Below are 17,236 nucleotides of genomic sequence, written 5' to 3' on the forward strand. Positions count from 1 at the left end.
GTTTTTAGAAATGTAAAGGTTTGGTAGCATTCCCTGGGTGGCCGCCAAGTCCAGGTCCAAACACTGGAGCTACATCTACTGGTGATTTCTCCACATTGTGTTTTATGGCCTTTTGTATAATGGACACTAGACCCAGCCACAGAGGTGGAGTAACATTTTGTGGATCCCAGAATTTTATGCCACAGAAATGCAAGGAAAATGTGCAATTTTACTCAACGTTTGACATCTGCAGGGCATTGTGTGTAAGAAAATGTTATGGGATACACATAAGGCACACCATCTTGAACTGCTCCAGTTGTTTAATTTTCAGAAATGCCCGTTTTTGGTGGGTATCCCCAGGTGAGACCTGACATAAGCCTGAAATGCGCAGCCATTCAGCATAGAAGTAGGACGATATTAGGATTTAGCCCAACTCTGCTATCCAACTGTATTAAAAAAAAAGCCTCCAAAAACAATGCTTCCCTTCGTGCCAAAACGATGGAGATGCTTTAGGGGGCAGAAAGACTATTGGGGTAATATTGAAATTGGAAGCTAAGCCCGAAGTGTGGGCGGGTGGGCAGGCCACCCCCACACCTAGTACCAATAAAAGGATGTCTGTGGAGTCTAGTGGGCTTTCTGCTCCTCCTGTTGCAGGTAATTTAAGGGTCAAGGTCAGGCCCAATGCCTAGGTAGACTGCCCCAACATATTTTGCCACAAAAAAAGTGTTTTAGTTTCTAGTGGGCTTTCTACCTCCACCCAGGAAGACTGGAGGTAAGAACTTCCAATCTGCACTTGGGAGGGGGCCAGAAAGACGTTTGGGCCTGTTGAGAAGGGTGCACTAGGTCATTGCTGGTGGAGGGGGTGGGGCACTCCCCCTCCAATTGCAATGCCTGGTGGCCTAGTGGGCTTTCTGCCACCCGCCAAGGGCAGATTGGAAGAAAACAAAATGGTTACTTACCAGTAGGAGTAGTTTTACAGCTTAAAGAGTTTTCTGGACTCCCATGCTGTGCATTATTCCACCATCTACTAGTTGGGTCCGGAATTGTCCTTTTTTTCTTCCTTTGGGGAGTCATCGACACTATTTGGTGCTAGGTCTATCCCTTGTGTGATGTAAGATGGCGCCCCGGAAGTTCATGTGCGTGGTAGACATCTTTGGATTGTTTCATCCACCTTTCCCTTACTTGGTAAAATAGGGTATGTCTTAAATCTTGTTGTCTTTAGTTGTTGGTTCTTTATTTACGTGATCTTCTTTCCCCACCTGTGTGCATTCCTCCTCAGAGGGGAGGTGGGGGGGTCGCATGTGAATCAAGAAAACTCTGCCAGCTGCAAAACTACTCCTACTGGTAAGTAACCATTTTGTCTTGCAGCATGAATCCTTTTCTGGATTCACATGCTGTTCATTAGATTATGTCGCGGTTTCCCCCTCCTCGGGGTGGTTGTGGTAAGATGAAGTGTTGAAGTACCTTTTTCCCCACTTGAGCTTCCCTTAGTCATCTGTATATCCACACAGTAATGTTTGGTGAAGGTGTGTGGAGAAGCTCATGGTGCTGTTGCACACAGTGTCTATTGGCACATTGGCCATGAAGGCCAGGGTTGCCTCTTTTCTTCCTTGTTGAGTGGACTTTGGGCAGTGAGTTTAGAGTTTTTCCTGCTGAGGCATTGCATACTTCAAATGTACAGTTGTCCCCTCTGTCAGGGGTGCTACTTTGCTGGACTTGATGATGAAAGACGAACAATTAATTCTCTTTAGGAATTGGTTTGTCTCCTCCAGACAGTATAGTAAAGCCCTTCTTACGTCCAGGGTATGAAGGCTTTTTTCTAGTCGTGTATGTGGGTTTTTGAAGAAGACTGAAAGCTGTATGCTTTGGTTCATGTGGAATTTGCTTACTACCTTAGGTAGGAATTGAGGGGTTGTCCTTCGGATAACCTTGCCCTTGTGGATTTGCATGTATGGTTGCTCAATTGTTAATGCCTGTAGTTCACTTACTTTTCATAGATATGTTATAGCTATTAAGAAGGTAGTCTTTATAGTGATGTATCGGAGGTCTGCTTTATGCATGGGCCTGACTGGTTCTGTCATTAGTTGTGTTAGATCTGTGTTTAAGCTCCACGTTGGAACTGAAGTCTTCCTTGGGGGTGCGATCCTTTTGAACTCTTCCAGGAATCTTTAGATGACTGTGAAGAACCTTTTACATGAATCTCCCCTGGTGTAGGTTACAATTGATGCCAGGTGCACCTTGAGCCTTGAGTAGTTTACTTTGCTTTTAAGCAATTGTGTAAGATATATGAGCACTGTTTCCTGTTTGGAAATTGAATTTAGGGTATTGTTTACTGTACACCATATGGTGTACCGTTTCCATTTAGCTGCGTAGCATTGTCTTGTGGTTTGTTTTGTTGCCTCCTTTAGTATCACCATTGTTCTTTGCTGTAAGTTTAAATGTCCACACTCTATGGATTCAGGCGCCAGGTTGCTAGGCCGAGAGTCGCTGGTTCTGGGTGATAAAACTTGACCTCTTTGCATTGTGAGAAGATTATTCTCTGCCTTGAATTTGAACCTCTGTACCCTGGACAGTTCAAGTAGACTCAAGTACCAGGTTTGTCTTGCCCATTGAGGGGCTATGAGTATTAGATTTGTTTCTGGTTGTCTGGCTTTTCCAGTACCTTGTGTAGCAGAGGAATCGGAGGAAAGGTGTATGCAAATGTCCCTGACTAGATTAGCAACAGGGCATTCCCTTTTGATAGGTGGTGTTGAGACCCAGAGGCGTAGAATTGGCATTTTTTGTTCTCCATTGTTACGAATAGGCCTAATTCTGGTGTCCCCCAGAGGCTGAAGACTTGTTGCAGGCTCCTTTGCTTTATCTCCCATCTGTGCGAGCTGCTGTTCGGTCTACTGAGTTGATCCGCTTTAGTGTTGTCCTTTCCTGGCAGGTGAATGGTCTGTGGGCTGATTGTCCTTGAACTGGCCAATATCCTTATTTCCTGAGCTAGTTTGCTTAGGGTAAATAATTTTGTTCCTCCGTGTTTGTTGAAGTAAAACATTGTTGTGGTATTGTCCGTCTGGATCAATACTGAGTGCCCTCCTGTTTGAAAGGTCTGCCTAGTGTTATGTTCTTGGATGCCCACCATTGCATCTCTGTCTGTACCTTTTCTGTTACAACCACAAGGTCCTCCCAACTTCCTGTAGTGCGTGACCGACTGTTGGATAGCCACTCCTGTAGAGGGTGTATGTGGAGACAAGCATGGTTGATGAGTGGAATGCATGATGCTATCATGCCCATGAGACTCATGACAATCCTCTGTCAGAGACTGACCCTTCTGGTAGAGGCGAGTTTTCTGTTTGATAACTTGTATTCTCCTTTGGGTCAGGTATGCCCATGCAACCTTGGAGTTTAATCTTGCTCCTAGTAAGGTTTTATTTTTGCTCCGGTTTTGTTGATGACTTTTTGTGGTTTATTGAAAAACCCAATTCTTGCAGCGTTGTGATCACCTGATAATCGTGTGTGTAACATCTTTGTTTTTAATTTTCCTTGACCAGCCAGTTGTCTAGGTAGGGATAGACATGGATTTCTCTCCTTATTCAAAGTTTTATATAGCGCGAACAAGATCCTTACAGATATCAGAGCGCTTCACAATGAAAGGGTAGGGGCAGTAGGAATGAACAGAGGTAATGGGAGCAATGTGGTAGTCACTAACATGAGAGAAAAATAAAAACATACATAAAACATATCAATATACAGTACGGTAAACAAGTCATATAAGACGGCACAAGACATTGATCCCCCTACAGAGGTGTTCAGATACACCTTGGGTGAAAGGAAGGCTTATACCAGTGTTTTAGTATAGAGAGAGCACTGAGTGGGGGCATCGAGAGGGTGAATCAGTGACCCAGCGTGTATCATATATTGGTCGGTAGTAAGAAAGTAGCGCAGTAGTGTCTCCATCAGGTAGAGGTATAGTGCCAAAGGACAAGGTGAGCATTGACACAAGGCAATGCAGAGACTCTGATCCAGCACCTATGAAGTTCAGGGGATCTTGGCCAGAAGGATGGATTTCACCTCTTTCTTGAAGAGTGCAGTGGAGGAGATACGCCTGGTTTCAGGAGGGAGCGCATTCCATATCCTGGGTGCCATTCCTGAGAAGGAGCGCTTATAAGTTTTCTCTTTCCGGAATCTGTGGGGTTTCAGGAGAAGATTTTTTGAGCTTCTATTGGATCTCGAACCTCCTGATATAGACAACTTTTGAGCGAGGTAGTTGGGTGCATTGTGGTGCACGGCCGCGTGTGTCATAACTGCAATTTTTAGTTGTATTCTGGCTTCAAAAGGCAGCCATTTTAGGGACTTTAAGTCTGGGGAAATATGCGAATGTTTTCTTGAGCCAGTAATGAGTCTTGCGGCAGCGTTCAGAGAGGCTCTTAAGGGTGCTGTTGTGGATAGCGGAAGGAGCAAACTCCTTCTTAAGGATGCTGCTATCTCTGCTAGGCACTTTGTGAAGATTCTGTGTGCTGATATTATTCCAAATGGAAAGACCTTGAATTGGTAGCGAGTGTCCTCGTAGGTGAACCTGAGGTATCTCTTGTGTGTTTGAGTCATGGGGATGTGCAGATAGGCGTCCTTTAGATCTATTGTTGCCATGAAACCCCCTTTTTGTAGCTGTGGGATTTCTTCCTGTAGTGTTGACATCTTGAAATTCTGCGTGCAAATTAATTTGTTCAGGAATCTGAGATCTAAGATAGGTCTTGGCGTGAGATCTTGCTGTGGTACCAAAAAGTAAGGTGAGTAGTTTCCTTTGTTGTGTTCCCTCTTTGGTACCCTCTATATTACTTGTCTTTGTAGGAGTTCCTTTATTTCCTGCTTTAATTGTAAGAGTTGTGTTCTTTGGAACCTCTTGTTCCTTGGTGGATTTGGTGGAGGTTTGTTAGTTAGTTCTATACAATAGCCATGGCGCACCACATTTAAAATCCAACTGTCTGTGGTGATGTTTTACCATAGAAGTAGGTGGTACGCTATTCTGCCTCACATTGGGTGGGGGTCTTTCCTTGTGGGCAAATCGCTTTGAGTTTTCTCCTCCCTTCTTGAGGGCTGTCCCAAGGCTCTTCCTCTGCCATGAAAGGACAGCCTTGGTTGCTGCTGCCAGGCTTGGTATCCAGACTGCTGGTTTGATTGCTGTCCGCTGCCTTGTGTTTGATATTGTTATGACCTGTTGAGAAGACCCCCCCCCTTCCCCCGCCTCCCCTTCCCATTGGTCTTCGGAGGTCAAAACCTCCTCTTTTGAAGGTTTCCCTATGTTGCAGGGTTCCCATGGACCTGGCTGTCTCATTGTCCTTTATTTGTTGTAGGGCATCTTCTACCTCGCTTCCAAACAGGGCGTCTCCTGTGAGGGCTTTGCTAATTATGGATGTTTGGACTTCTTGTTTGAAGCCTGAAATTCAGAGTCAAGTTCTGCCTGTGCACATTTGTTTGCTGGCTGTATTCACTGCGTCAGGAGCGGATTTCAGGCAGGTGTTCGCTATGTTTCTTCCCTCCTGTATGATGGTTTTTGCTCTTTTTTTATCCTCTTCTGAGAGCTTGTTCATCAGTACTTCAATATCGTCCCATTGTTGGTGGCCATACCTATTGAGGAGGGCATCAGAGTTAGAAATGCGCCATTGCGTTGCTGCCTCTTTCTCCCCACCATGTCCATTCTTTTACTTTATCTCTCTGGAGGTGGGGCCGGTGGAGGAGTGAGCATAGCTCCTCCTTTTTGCTAGGGTGACAATGATGGAGTCTGTCACTGTGTTCCCCTGGATGTATTTAAGGTCCTTTGTGGAGGGTTTGTATTTTTTTCTCAACCCTTGGGGCTACCCCCTTTGCTGAGGCAGGCTCCTTGAAAGCCTACTTGCTTGGTCTAAAATGCTTGGCAGCATTGGAAAGTATTGAGGCTCCTTGGTGGATGGTGCTATGTTTCTAGGAGGAAGCAAGAGTCTCCTTTCTCCTCCTCCTCTAAGGGGGCCCTGAAGGTTATCAGCTGCTCTCTTGATGAGACTGTTGTAGAAGGCTATGTTGTCTGGTGGTTGATGTCTTCGAGGGATAGCTACGGACCTCTTCTTCTGAGCTTTCTGTGTCGAGGTTATTGTGTTCTTCCTCGAAAGTTCCCGTGGCATCCTCCTCTTCTGGAGCATCAAGTTTTTCTTCGATGTCCTGTTTGTGAGGTTTTGGGGTTGCTGGAGTTTCGTGGGTATCCTCCTCCTCCTCTGCGGTAGCCGGGATTCTGAATTTCTTCAGTGCCTCGTCAAACTCTTTTTTTTCATTGAAGGAGTGCCGCCATTTCTGCCACCAGGCATCTTTTCTTTTTCTCCGCTACGAGGGCCCTTTCAGCGTCTCAAGTCGGGGAGATTCTCTTCTTGGGTGTGGTGGATTCTGCCTTCGAAGGTGTGGTTTTTCCCTTTGCGGCCTCTCATTCGGCACCTGTCTTCGTCGATCTTCCCTCTTCAGTATAGCGGAGGTGGGATCCGTGGCTGACCCACGGTTGTCGTTTTTTTCGACGCCGGGGCTGCTTTTTTAGCCTTATTTTCAGGGCCCTTGGTATCCGACGGGTGAGGGTTATTTACCTGGTCTGTTTTGCTCTCTACATCCATTGTCGTCTTTTTCGTGGTACGCCTCCTCTTGGCATCCCCTTCAAGGAACTCGACATCCAACCCCGTGTATTGATTCTGCGGCCACCCCCTGGTCATCCTCGTGGCTTGAGAAGCCCAAGTCCCTTAGCGATGTCGATTGTTCGGACTTTGGAGCATGGCTGTGTAACGGTCCTCCCTCTGCTTGCGACGGGCCTTGAGAGTCTTCGACACGAAAACCATGCAGGCCTCGCAGACCCTATCCTTGTGATCCCTTGGTAGGAAGTGCTTACAAACGACGTGTGGATTGCGATGTGCAAACTTGTGGTGGCAATTTGGATAAACTTTGAAAGGGGTATATTTCATGGCCCCTACCTTGCCTTATTTTGATCCAATTGTGTCGTTGCTCGGTCGGGATCCCCTGACGAGGAAAGGTGTCCGGAGGTTTTTTCTCTTTCTCCGGTGTCTTCCCAATCAATGAAAAGCGTTTTTTTCTCTCAAACTCCTTGATTTTTTCAGGGGATTCCATCCAAAACGTCTGAGTGTTTCCCTTTGCTTCCAGACCCAACGGCAAAAAAAAAAGAGTCTGAAGATGGCTATGACAAACAGTAACTTCCGGGGCAGCGACTGACATCACACAAGGGATGGATCTAGCACCAAATGATGGTCGATGACGCCCAAAAGGGAGAAAAAGAAACCACAGAGGCAACTTCGAACCCAACCACTAGACGGAGGAATAATGAAGACTATGTGAATCCAGAAAAGGATTCATGAAGCAAAACACCTCCCATCTGCCCCTGACCGGGGGTGGGAGAGGCGCGGAAATACTGTTGGGGGTTATTTGGGTAGGCGGGGGCTAGGCCAGATTCCCTCCTGAGGCAATCCCCAAGCAGGGATTCACTAGAGAAAGGTACCATTATAAAGGGAAGTGTCTCCCCTTTCCAATGATATCCCTCCCACCGGCATTGATGCTCAGGCGGCTAAGATATGCCCCAAAAGCATCGATGCAGTGAAAGTCAAATGAGTCAATCGACTCATTAGGTTTCACAGAAATGATGTCAGAGCACAGCGCACGCCAATCGCCATTTCCAGAGCAAAAAACACAGCCTCTGGTGCTGGGGAAGTTCTTCCCCAAGTCCTGAGGCTGAAATAATGAAAGGAAAAAGAAAGAATGTAAAGTAAAAATTAACTGGCATGATAAAGTATTTGGCCACCAGCCCTGGCACTGAAGTAAAGTTATTTTTAGATATATGTGCACAAATGATCAGGAAAAATGCTATCACTCACATATCAAGAGAGCCACGGGCTGAAGTGTGCCGATTGATTGAACCATGGTATACACTGTGGCGAGGAAGCAAAATGTGAATGGCAGTTGAACAGAACAATAAATGAAGAAGCCTCTTCTTCCAAAACCACATATCTATGTATATATGTATGCATTATATTTAGGGATTTCTTTTGTCACATGAGATGGCTAACAAAGCTGTCTCTATGCCACACCGAAAATGTAGGTCTCAGAAATTGAATGTCTCATACTGTTCCCCACTGGCAGAGTTAAGGCTATACTTTTTTGTACTCTATTGACTGTGCTGAGTGACTGAGTGCACTGGATAAAAAAGTTAAGGAATTAGCGGAATGTGGAAATTGGCCAAAACTTTCCATCTGGCAGTGGCAGGTATCTTTCAGAAGTCAGGGTGAACAAGCAGCAGGGGTGCAAAATCGATCAGCATGCTAATTTATGCAAGCAGGGTGTTGAACAAAATGAGATAGATGAGTTAATGTGCTTGACAAATTATAGAAGGTGACAGATGGCTTCCTCCTGCTGTCTGAACGCAGGCTTTGTGTGACCTTACAGAGGTGAATAGACAAGTCACCACCAAGGATTGATGCAGTGCAAGCACCTATCTTTGCCACAGGCTTAAACCTGGTTGTGTCAAGGTTAATCTCATTTACTGTCCATTAAGGAACACGGATTCCATGGCTCACAAGGTCAGCTCAACTTTTAGCAACAAATAAAGCATGTGCAACACCACTAAGGAATGGCCACGGTAGCACCATCTCTCTCGTCATCACCTGAAGTCACAGGCCTCCGACACATATGATCTGCACTGTACAAGTTGGATGTCTGTTGAATTCACATCAGTAAGACCTGAAGAGGCCGCTTTGCAGCTCAGCCCATGGCAGCTAATGGTTCAATTGAGACTCTTCTTCAACCATTTGAAATACGAAGCCATGGTCGTCAGTCGTAATGATAACGTTTAAGTCCTTGAGATGCTTCCTCTAATCTTGCTAGAAACATCTGAAGAGGATCAGTAATTCTGTGACTCAACCAGGTTCAAGTCATGAACAATAGGTTGATGCACTCCTGTGCAGTTAAGTCGAGGCAGGGCCTTTACTTCAGACGGCAAAAAAACAGAACGTGCACCTGCAGGTGAGGGGCATGACTGCTGAGCCATACAGCCATCCTTTGGAAGTTGAAGCAGAGCCATTGGACCAACATCTCCAGCATGTTGATGCCCCTGCAATGTAGTGCTACAAAGAAGTTGTTACCAAGTTTTACCTTTCGCGACTGCGGACCAGTGCTTTAAATGGACAGGTACTGTCCAGGACTGAGTACCTGCACTTCTTTAATTCGAAAGGGAGAGTACCTACACTTCTCATCCCTATAGCAATACATTTAATGAGACAGTACCAGCACTCTTCAGGAGCAAAACACATACTCTAAATAGTGAGTACCTGCATTCCATTTAAACCACTGTTGCATACAACAGTGTTAGTGACATTCTTATACTTAAAATAATGCATATCAATTGGATTTCAATAGTTTTACCTTGGAGCACTCTGTGGTGGCATGCATTTTATCGGGACCAAGGTTTTGTCTTAAGTTCCCCGAGGCCATCTCTAGTCCTGATGAGACCCTCCCATCTTCCATAGGGTCAAAGCTCTGTTGACTATTATAGTGAACAAACCGCTGCTCTCATATGACACTGCGATGTATGAACAGCGTTCATTGTACTAAAATAGAGGATAGGATATGGTTGTTTGCCCTACCAATGTACCCTGTAATACTTATGCACTACCTCACTTTCTGCTGGTTATGGTTTTGACACACTCGGGGATCACTGTGCACTGTTGACTAATTGAGATCATATGATAATAAATCTTGTTTGCTTTATAACAAACTCCACAGGTATATTTTGTGACTTTTGTGTGACATTTCATGTTGGCAGTTACTGAGCTGTACTATTGCTAATCATTACAAATGAGTTCCATGTGAATTATTGTCTTTGTTTGATACCCATTGGACTTGAGCAGGTTAGTTTAATGAATGCAGAACTGAAGACTGTTTTAGGCTGTCAATTACGAATCAGTAGCCAACATGCCACCATCCAATGTGAGTGTGGGATAGTGCTCTATTTGCTTCTGTAGGAGTGTGCTGCAAAACAATTGCTTTGGGAATATAGCAAACACTCTGGCAGTAATATGTTTAAGTGCACTTGAGGCCTTTATTGTCAATATATGTTTCTTATTCTTTCATGATCACTATAAATTGAGTGGAACTACCAACGCTGCCCTTGTAGTATCAGTGGTGGAAGAAGCAGTAGTGATAGTGAACTTATATTGAGAGGCTTCCCGATGGTCCACACAAGGACCAAGATGGCCCCGGTATGCATCAGTATGCATCAGGAGCAGTTGTTACTGCAGTTGTTACTGGGTGGGAAACAGGAATATCTACTTAGGGTGTCCACTTTTTACAGTGATGCAGAAGAATTCTTGTGGAAATAAACGTTCAATCCCATGAGATGGTGGATCACAGAAGGACTCCAACACAATATTTCTTGTTAATGGAATCAAGTCACAAAATGACTCCTTGTCCATTCAAATACTTGCATTAATGAGGCTGTCACCCAAGTAGATGATCACTTAAAGATGTAAATATGTGCAAAGAAATTAAAGGGAACCTAGCAGGAGCTGGTATGAGCCCCCAAAATCTCTTCACAACCCAAACCAAAACGGAAAGCAGGTGTTACATACTTTCACAATCACTGCCCACATACCCTGAAATCCGTGCTCATACAGGACCCTACAAACATGCGGATTCTGAGCATTCAACTGGCAGCAACAGAGCCCTAAGGACAAGCACACAGGCGCCTCAAGTAGCAACAGAGCACTAAGGACAAGCACACAGGCGCCTCAAGTAGCAACAGAGCACTAAGGACAAGCACACAGGCGCCTCAATTAGCAACAGAGCACTAAGGACAAGCACACAGGCGCCTCAAGTAGCAACAGAGCCCTAAGGACAAACACACAGGCGAACTAAGTTGCAACAGAGCCCTAGGGACAAGTACACAGGTGCCTACGTCGCAACAGAGCCCTAAGGACAAGCACACAGGCGCCTCAAGTAGCAACAGAGCCCTAGGGACAAGTACACAGGTGCCTAATTCGCAACAGAGCCCTAAAGACAAGCACACAGGCGCCTCAATTAGCAACAGAGCACTAAGGACAAGCACAAAGGTGCCTCAAGTAGCAACAGAGCCCTAAGGACAAACACACAGGCGAACTAAGTTGCAACAGAGCCCTAGGGACAAGTACACAGGTGCCTACGTCGCAACAGAGCCCTAAGGACAAGCACACAGGCGCCTCAAGTAGCAACAGAGCCCTAGGGACAAGTACACAGGTGCCTAATTCGCAACAGAGCCCTAAAGACAAGCACACAGGCGCCTCAATTAGCAACAGAGCACTAAGGACAAGCACAAAGGTGCCTCAAGTAGCAACAGAGCCCTAAGGACAAGCACACAGGCTCCTAGGTTGCAACAGAGCGCTAAGGGCAAGCACAAAGGTGCCTCAAGTAGCAACAGAGCCCTAAGGACAAGCACACAGGCTCCTAGGTTGCAACAGAGCCCTAAAGACAAGCACACAGGCGCCTCAATTAGCAACAGAGCACTAAGGACAAACACACAGGCTCCTAGGTTGCAACAGAGCGCTAAGGGCAAGCACACAGGTGCCTCAAGTAGCAACAGAGCCCTAAGGACAAACACACAGGCTCCTAAGTTGCAACAGAGCCCCAAGGACAAGCACACATGTGCCTCAGGTAGCAACAGAGCGCTAAGGGCAAGCACACAGGTGCCTCAAGTAGCAACAGAGCCCTAAGGACAAACACACAGGCTCCTAGGTTGCAACAGAGCGCTAAGGGCAAGCACACAGGTGCCTCAAGTAGCAACAGAGCCCTAAGGACAAACACACAGGCTCCTAAGTTGCAACAGAGCCCCAAGGACAAGCACACATGTGCCTCAGGTAGCAACAGAGCCCTAAGGGCAAGCACACAGGTGCCTCAAGTAGCAACAGAGCCCTAAGGACAAACACACAGGCTCCTAAGTTGCAACAGAGCCCTAAGGACAAGCACACAGGTGCCTCAGGTAGCAACAGAGCCCTAAGGGCAAGCACACAGGTGCCTCAAGTAGCAACAGAGCCCTAAGGACAAACACACAGGCTCCTAAGTTGCAACAGAGCCCTACGGACAAGCACACAGGTGCCTCAAGTAGCAACAGAGCCCTAAGGACAAGCACACAGGCGAACTAAGTTGCAACAAAGCCCTAGGGACAAGTACACAGGTGCCTACGTTGCAACAGAGTCCTAAGGACAAGCACACAGGCGCCTCAAGTAGCAACAGAGCCCTAAGAACAAGGACACAGGCGCCTCAAGTAGCAACAGAGCACTAAGGACAAGCACACAGGCGAACCAAGTTGCAACAGAGCCCTAGGGACAAGTACACAGGTGCCTCAAGTAGCAACAGAGCACTAAGGACAAGCACACAGGTGCCTCAAGTAGCAACTAAGGACAAGCACACAGGTGCCTACGTCGCCACAGAGCCCTAAGGACAAGCACACAGGAGCCTCAAGTAGCAACAAAGCCCTAAGGACAAGCACAAAGGCGCCTCAAGTAGCAACAGAGCCGTAAGGACAAGCACACAGGCGAACTAAGTTGCAACAGAGCCCTACGGACAAGCACACAGGTGCCTCAAGTAGCAACAGAGCCCTAAGAACAAGCACACAGGCGAACTAAGTTGCAACAGAGCCCTAGGGACAAGTACACAGGTGCCTCAAGTAGCAACAGAGCACTAAGGACAAGCACACAGGTGCCTCAAGTAGCAACAGAGCACTAAGGACAAGCACACAGGTGCCTAAGTCGCCACAGAGCCCTAAGGACAAGCACACAGGCGAACTAAGTTGCAACAGAGCCCTAGGGACAAGTACACAGGTGCCTCAAGTAGCAACAGAGCACTAAGGACAAGCACATAGGCGCCTTAAGTAGCAACAGAGCACTAAGGACAAGCACACAGGTGCCTCAAGTGCCACCGCCGGGAACTCCATTGGCTCAGGGTTGAAAACAGAATCTGCTTTAAAGCCCTGAACTATATGTTCAGAATTAAAGCGGGCTCGGCACCTAAATACCTTCTAGATCTAGCCCACCCCTACACTCCCAAGCGTAACCTTCGGTCGCAATCGGCGGCCAATTTCTGTGTGCCGAGATTCAAACTGGCAAGAGTAGGTGGCAGATCTTTCGCCCATCTGGGACCTTCCCTTTGGAACACACTCCCTCTCTTCATCCGAAAGGAGGAAAATTATGCCAGATTTAGAAGGCATGTCAAGACCTGGATATTTGAACAATAATTCTCAATAGCCAATACCCTTCTCCTGTCTTTCTAACTAGCTGTGTCTAGGCGCCGGGAAACCCTTTTTGGGTAGCTGTTGCGCCCTACAAATTGAAAAAATAAATAAATAAAATAAATAAGTAGCAACAGAGCACTAAGGACAAGCACACAGGTGCCTAAGTCACCACAGAGCCCTAAGGACAAGCACACAGGCGCCTTAAGTAGCAACAGAACACTAAGGACAAGAACACAGGTGCCTCAAGTAGCAACAGAGCACTAAGGACAAGCACACAGGTGCCTAAGTCACCACAGAGCACTAAGGACAAGCACACAGGCGAACCAAGTTGCAACAGAGCCCTAGGGACAAGCACACAGGTGCCTCAAGTAGCAACAGAGCCCTAAAAACAAGCACACAGGCGCCTCAAGAAGCAACAGAGCACTAAGGACAAGCACACAGGTGCCTCAAGTAGCAAGAGAGCCCTAAGGACAAGCACACAGGTGCCTCAAGTAGCAACAGAGCCCTGAGGACAAACACACAGGCGCCTCAAGTACCAACAGAACCCTGAGGACAAGCACACAGGCGCCTCAAGTAGCAACAGAGCCCTAAGGACAAGCACACAGACACCTCAAGTAGCAACAGAGCCCTAAGGACAAGCACGCAGGTGCCTCAAGTAGCAACAGAGCCCTAAGGACAAACACACAGGTGCCTACGTCGCAACAGAGCCCTAAGGACAATCACACAGGTGCCCCAAGTAGCAACAGAGCACTAAGGACAAGCACACAGGTGCCTCAAGTAGCAACAGAGCACTAAGGACAAGCACACAGGTGCCTCAAGTAGCAACAGAGCACTAAGGACAAGCACACAGGTGCCTCAAGTAGCAACATAGCCCTGAGGACAAGCACACAGGCGCCTCAAGTAGCAACAGAGCCCTGAGGACAAGCACACAGGCGCCTCAAGTAGCAACAGAGCCCTAAGGACAAGCACACAGGCGCCTCAAGTAGCAAAAGAGCCCTGAGGACATGCACACAAGCTCAAGTTAATATGGCCTTTCAACTACTTGTACAATAAACAAAGCCTCCAGAGCGGAAGTGGGAATCTTTTTAGTGAAAAGCAAACTCAAAGGAGTATGGGGCGGGGGGGTGTTTTAAAAAGTAATATCCTGGGTTACAGCACATATGCACAACCCTAGAACCTAATGCCTGTTCTGTTTAGCCAATACTGTAAGAGCGTAGACCCTAAATCACTCCCAAGCTGGACTGACATGCGATCATCTACATCCCTCTGGGTTGGCCAGAGGGCTTCTATTGCCACGGAAGTGTGCTTTTATCTATTATCAAGAAGTGGACCATCCACCTCTTTGAGGACCACTCACGGTCATGACTCTCCAGTGCATTCAACTGACATGACCCCTGTTTTTATTCTTTCATGCGCCTCACTTACCAGACACTCCAGCAACCTGGCAGGCCGTGCGATGATGATCATCAGCTTCTTCACCAGCTCGGTTACGAAGGCCACCTCCGAGCTCTCCGAGCGCTCGTGGGCCTGTGGGAAAGAAAGGTTACATTTATGTTCCAACACTATCACCAACAATTGAAGACACAAGCAGTGGAAATACAATAGGCAGCTGTCGCTGTATTACAATACACCTACTTTGAGGAGAAATGCAAAGTTATACAGGGTCCATCGGCAGCCTGCACATGCAATGCATACAAGGATGGAGTCAAAGGTGGGCAGGGTGATAAGCAGAGGGCCCTTGGCCTGGTAGTCAATGTTATTACCAATGAACAGTGAAGTATTCGGATTTTGGATCATAGTAGGGTATTTTCATTGAAGCCGGTTCGATTACAGGGAGTTGCCTCTCAGTCGAAGCAGCAGAGGCCACACAAAACTTTTTTGTTAGTTGGAAGATACACCGCAGAACAGCAACAGTAAGAGCAGAGCAAATTTAAACCCCAGAAAATAGAAAATCATGGACGTCCTGCTCAGGAAACATCTCTCTGCATGGTAAAGGCATACACAACTGTTCCGTGCGTGTTGGCCTGCCTTCTGTTCTACTTTTCTGACCCATGAACCAGCAGCGATCAAGGTGGTGTGGAAGGCTCAGAATATGCATACAAGGAAACATCACCCTGGTGTTTCCTGGTCCTGTTCCTCAGAGCTCTCGAGAAGCTGGTCAACCAGAACATTTTTTTCCTCCAGCCACTCCACTTTCTGGGTTGTTCCACAGCTTTTACTCTCCTTCTTGCCATACCCATAGCAAAAACAACTGCAGCCATGTTAAATAGTGTGTTGAAGATGTACCCAATAAGAGTGAGCCAGGCACCTATTGGACCAAGGGCCACATTTAAGTGATAAGAATCTTGATGCTTTGCAATTGGTCACCCCTTTCTCGGATGTTCCTCCTCTACTCTAAAACCTGATTGTGTCAGGACTGCAATACAGGCCTCACATGAACTGTAACGTGACTAAGCGCTTTATGAGAAACATAGACAGACTTCTCTTTATCTGTTGGTTGTTTATGTTCTTTTAAACTGTGTTGTGTTATCCTACATTACTTCCCTTTACCTAAAGCGCCGGGACACTCTTTTTGAGTAACCGTTGCGCTATACAAAACAATAAATAACATAACATAACATAACTCCAAATGAGATCACGGTCCATCTTAATGCAATATACCAAGTCGTCTGCTCAGCCAGAGTTAAATCCGGTACTGCACCCTCCTTTACTTTCTAGTTCCAACCCAATTAATCGGAGCGTGCTAGGACACTCCTTGAAGGAAAGCTCGAGCACTCTTCTACATATGTCAGCTCATTACAATTGCCCCTTCACCCGACTTAGAGTGCACACTGGTTCACTCAACACTGTAGGATGCCAATTTCCTCTAAACAACTCTACCCAAGTATCAGATTATTAAACTCCAGAGTATCCAAAATTCGTCTGGTCCACCAAGTGGTAGTCTGCAACACAATAACCATATATTTCTGTTCCTGGGAAATTTGGGGTGTGGGTTCTTGGCTGACTCATAGTATGTGTTAGTAACAAACTAAATTCGTCTTCCTGAACTTAAGAATGTATGTATGTATGTATCGCATACTTTTATAGCGCAAGCTGTCACCCGGAGGGTATCCTGGCGCTTGTCTGTTACACCACTCACACTCATCTCTTGCTGAACAAAATTGCTCACAGCTAGATGCTTAAAAGCATCTCCAACTACTTCCTGCTCACCAGGTCCTCCTGTCCAGACCCAGGGCAGTGGATACTGCAGCCTCATCTGGGCGCTGAAGCCCTTGAACAAACTTCCAGGCCACATCTGTGTAACCATGTCCGTAATTTACTTCAGGAACCTTAGGAGTCATCCTGCATGGCTTTACACTAACCAGACCAGGGCAGAAACCCTGTTGCACATCTCATATTGCAAAGAATAAGTTCAAGGGTTGTACATTACTAATGATGTGAATAATAACGCAAAAAACAAATTTATCCTAGTGCCGAGGATCTTACTATTCATCCATTGTGATCTAGTTGCCATCGTGCCCTCTATAGAAACTCAAACTCATCCTACAGACTGCAGGCATATTTCAGGAGAACGCTTCAGGGCAAGCCTTACTTTTTTCCAACTTTTTTCCACTTGATGGTGAATTACAAATGCCCAAAATATTGCAGCTAGTCTGGAATAGGTGAGATATCAAATTATCAATTAGTATTTATCTGAGATTATGGGACATAGATTTTTTTCATGGAATGTGTAATTCTAATGAATATATATATGTTTATATATGCAAAACACAGCTTCTCCAGTTACCGGAGCCTCCGACCCTTAAGGGGAGCCTCAAAGTCATGGGCATGGAGCAGTCCATCCAATTAAATAGCAACGAAGTAGAGGCCCATTACTGACAAAAGGTTGGTTTAGCTTAAAGCACCATTGCATACTTCCAATCACCTAACGTTTCGGCCTCCTGGCCTTGCTCACAGGTGGAAGTCGTGACACACTGAACGCCCTTGCGCTCCTGTGAT

At 46.4% G+C, this 17,236-nt stretch overlaps 1 protein-coding gene across 4 annotated transcripts in view; it reads right to left on the minus strand.

Moving 5' to 3' along the window:
- Nucleotides 1–17,236, minus strand: part of MAST2 (microtubule associated serine/threonine kinase 2) — a 1,587,681-nt gene that overhangs the window by 151,199 nt on the left and 1,419,246 nt on the right. For all 4 annotated transcript variants that reach the window (XM_078671709.1, XM_078671708.1, XM_078671710.1 and 1 more), the window contains one exon: nt 14,663–14,764. In XM_078671709.1, the coding sequence (XP_078527835.1) occupies nt 14,663–14,764 (102 nt within the window). The remainder of the gene's footprint in view (nt 1–14,662; nt 14,765–17,236) is intronic.

The sequence above is a fragment of the Lissotriton helveticus genome, chromosome 1_2 (assembly GCF_964261635.1).
Source record: "Lissotriton helveticus chromosome 1_2, aLisHel1.1, whole genome shotgun sequence".
Taxonomy (NCBI): domain Eukaryota; kingdom Metazoa; phylum Chordata; class Amphibia; order Caudata; family Salamandridae; genus Lissotriton; species Lissotriton helveticus.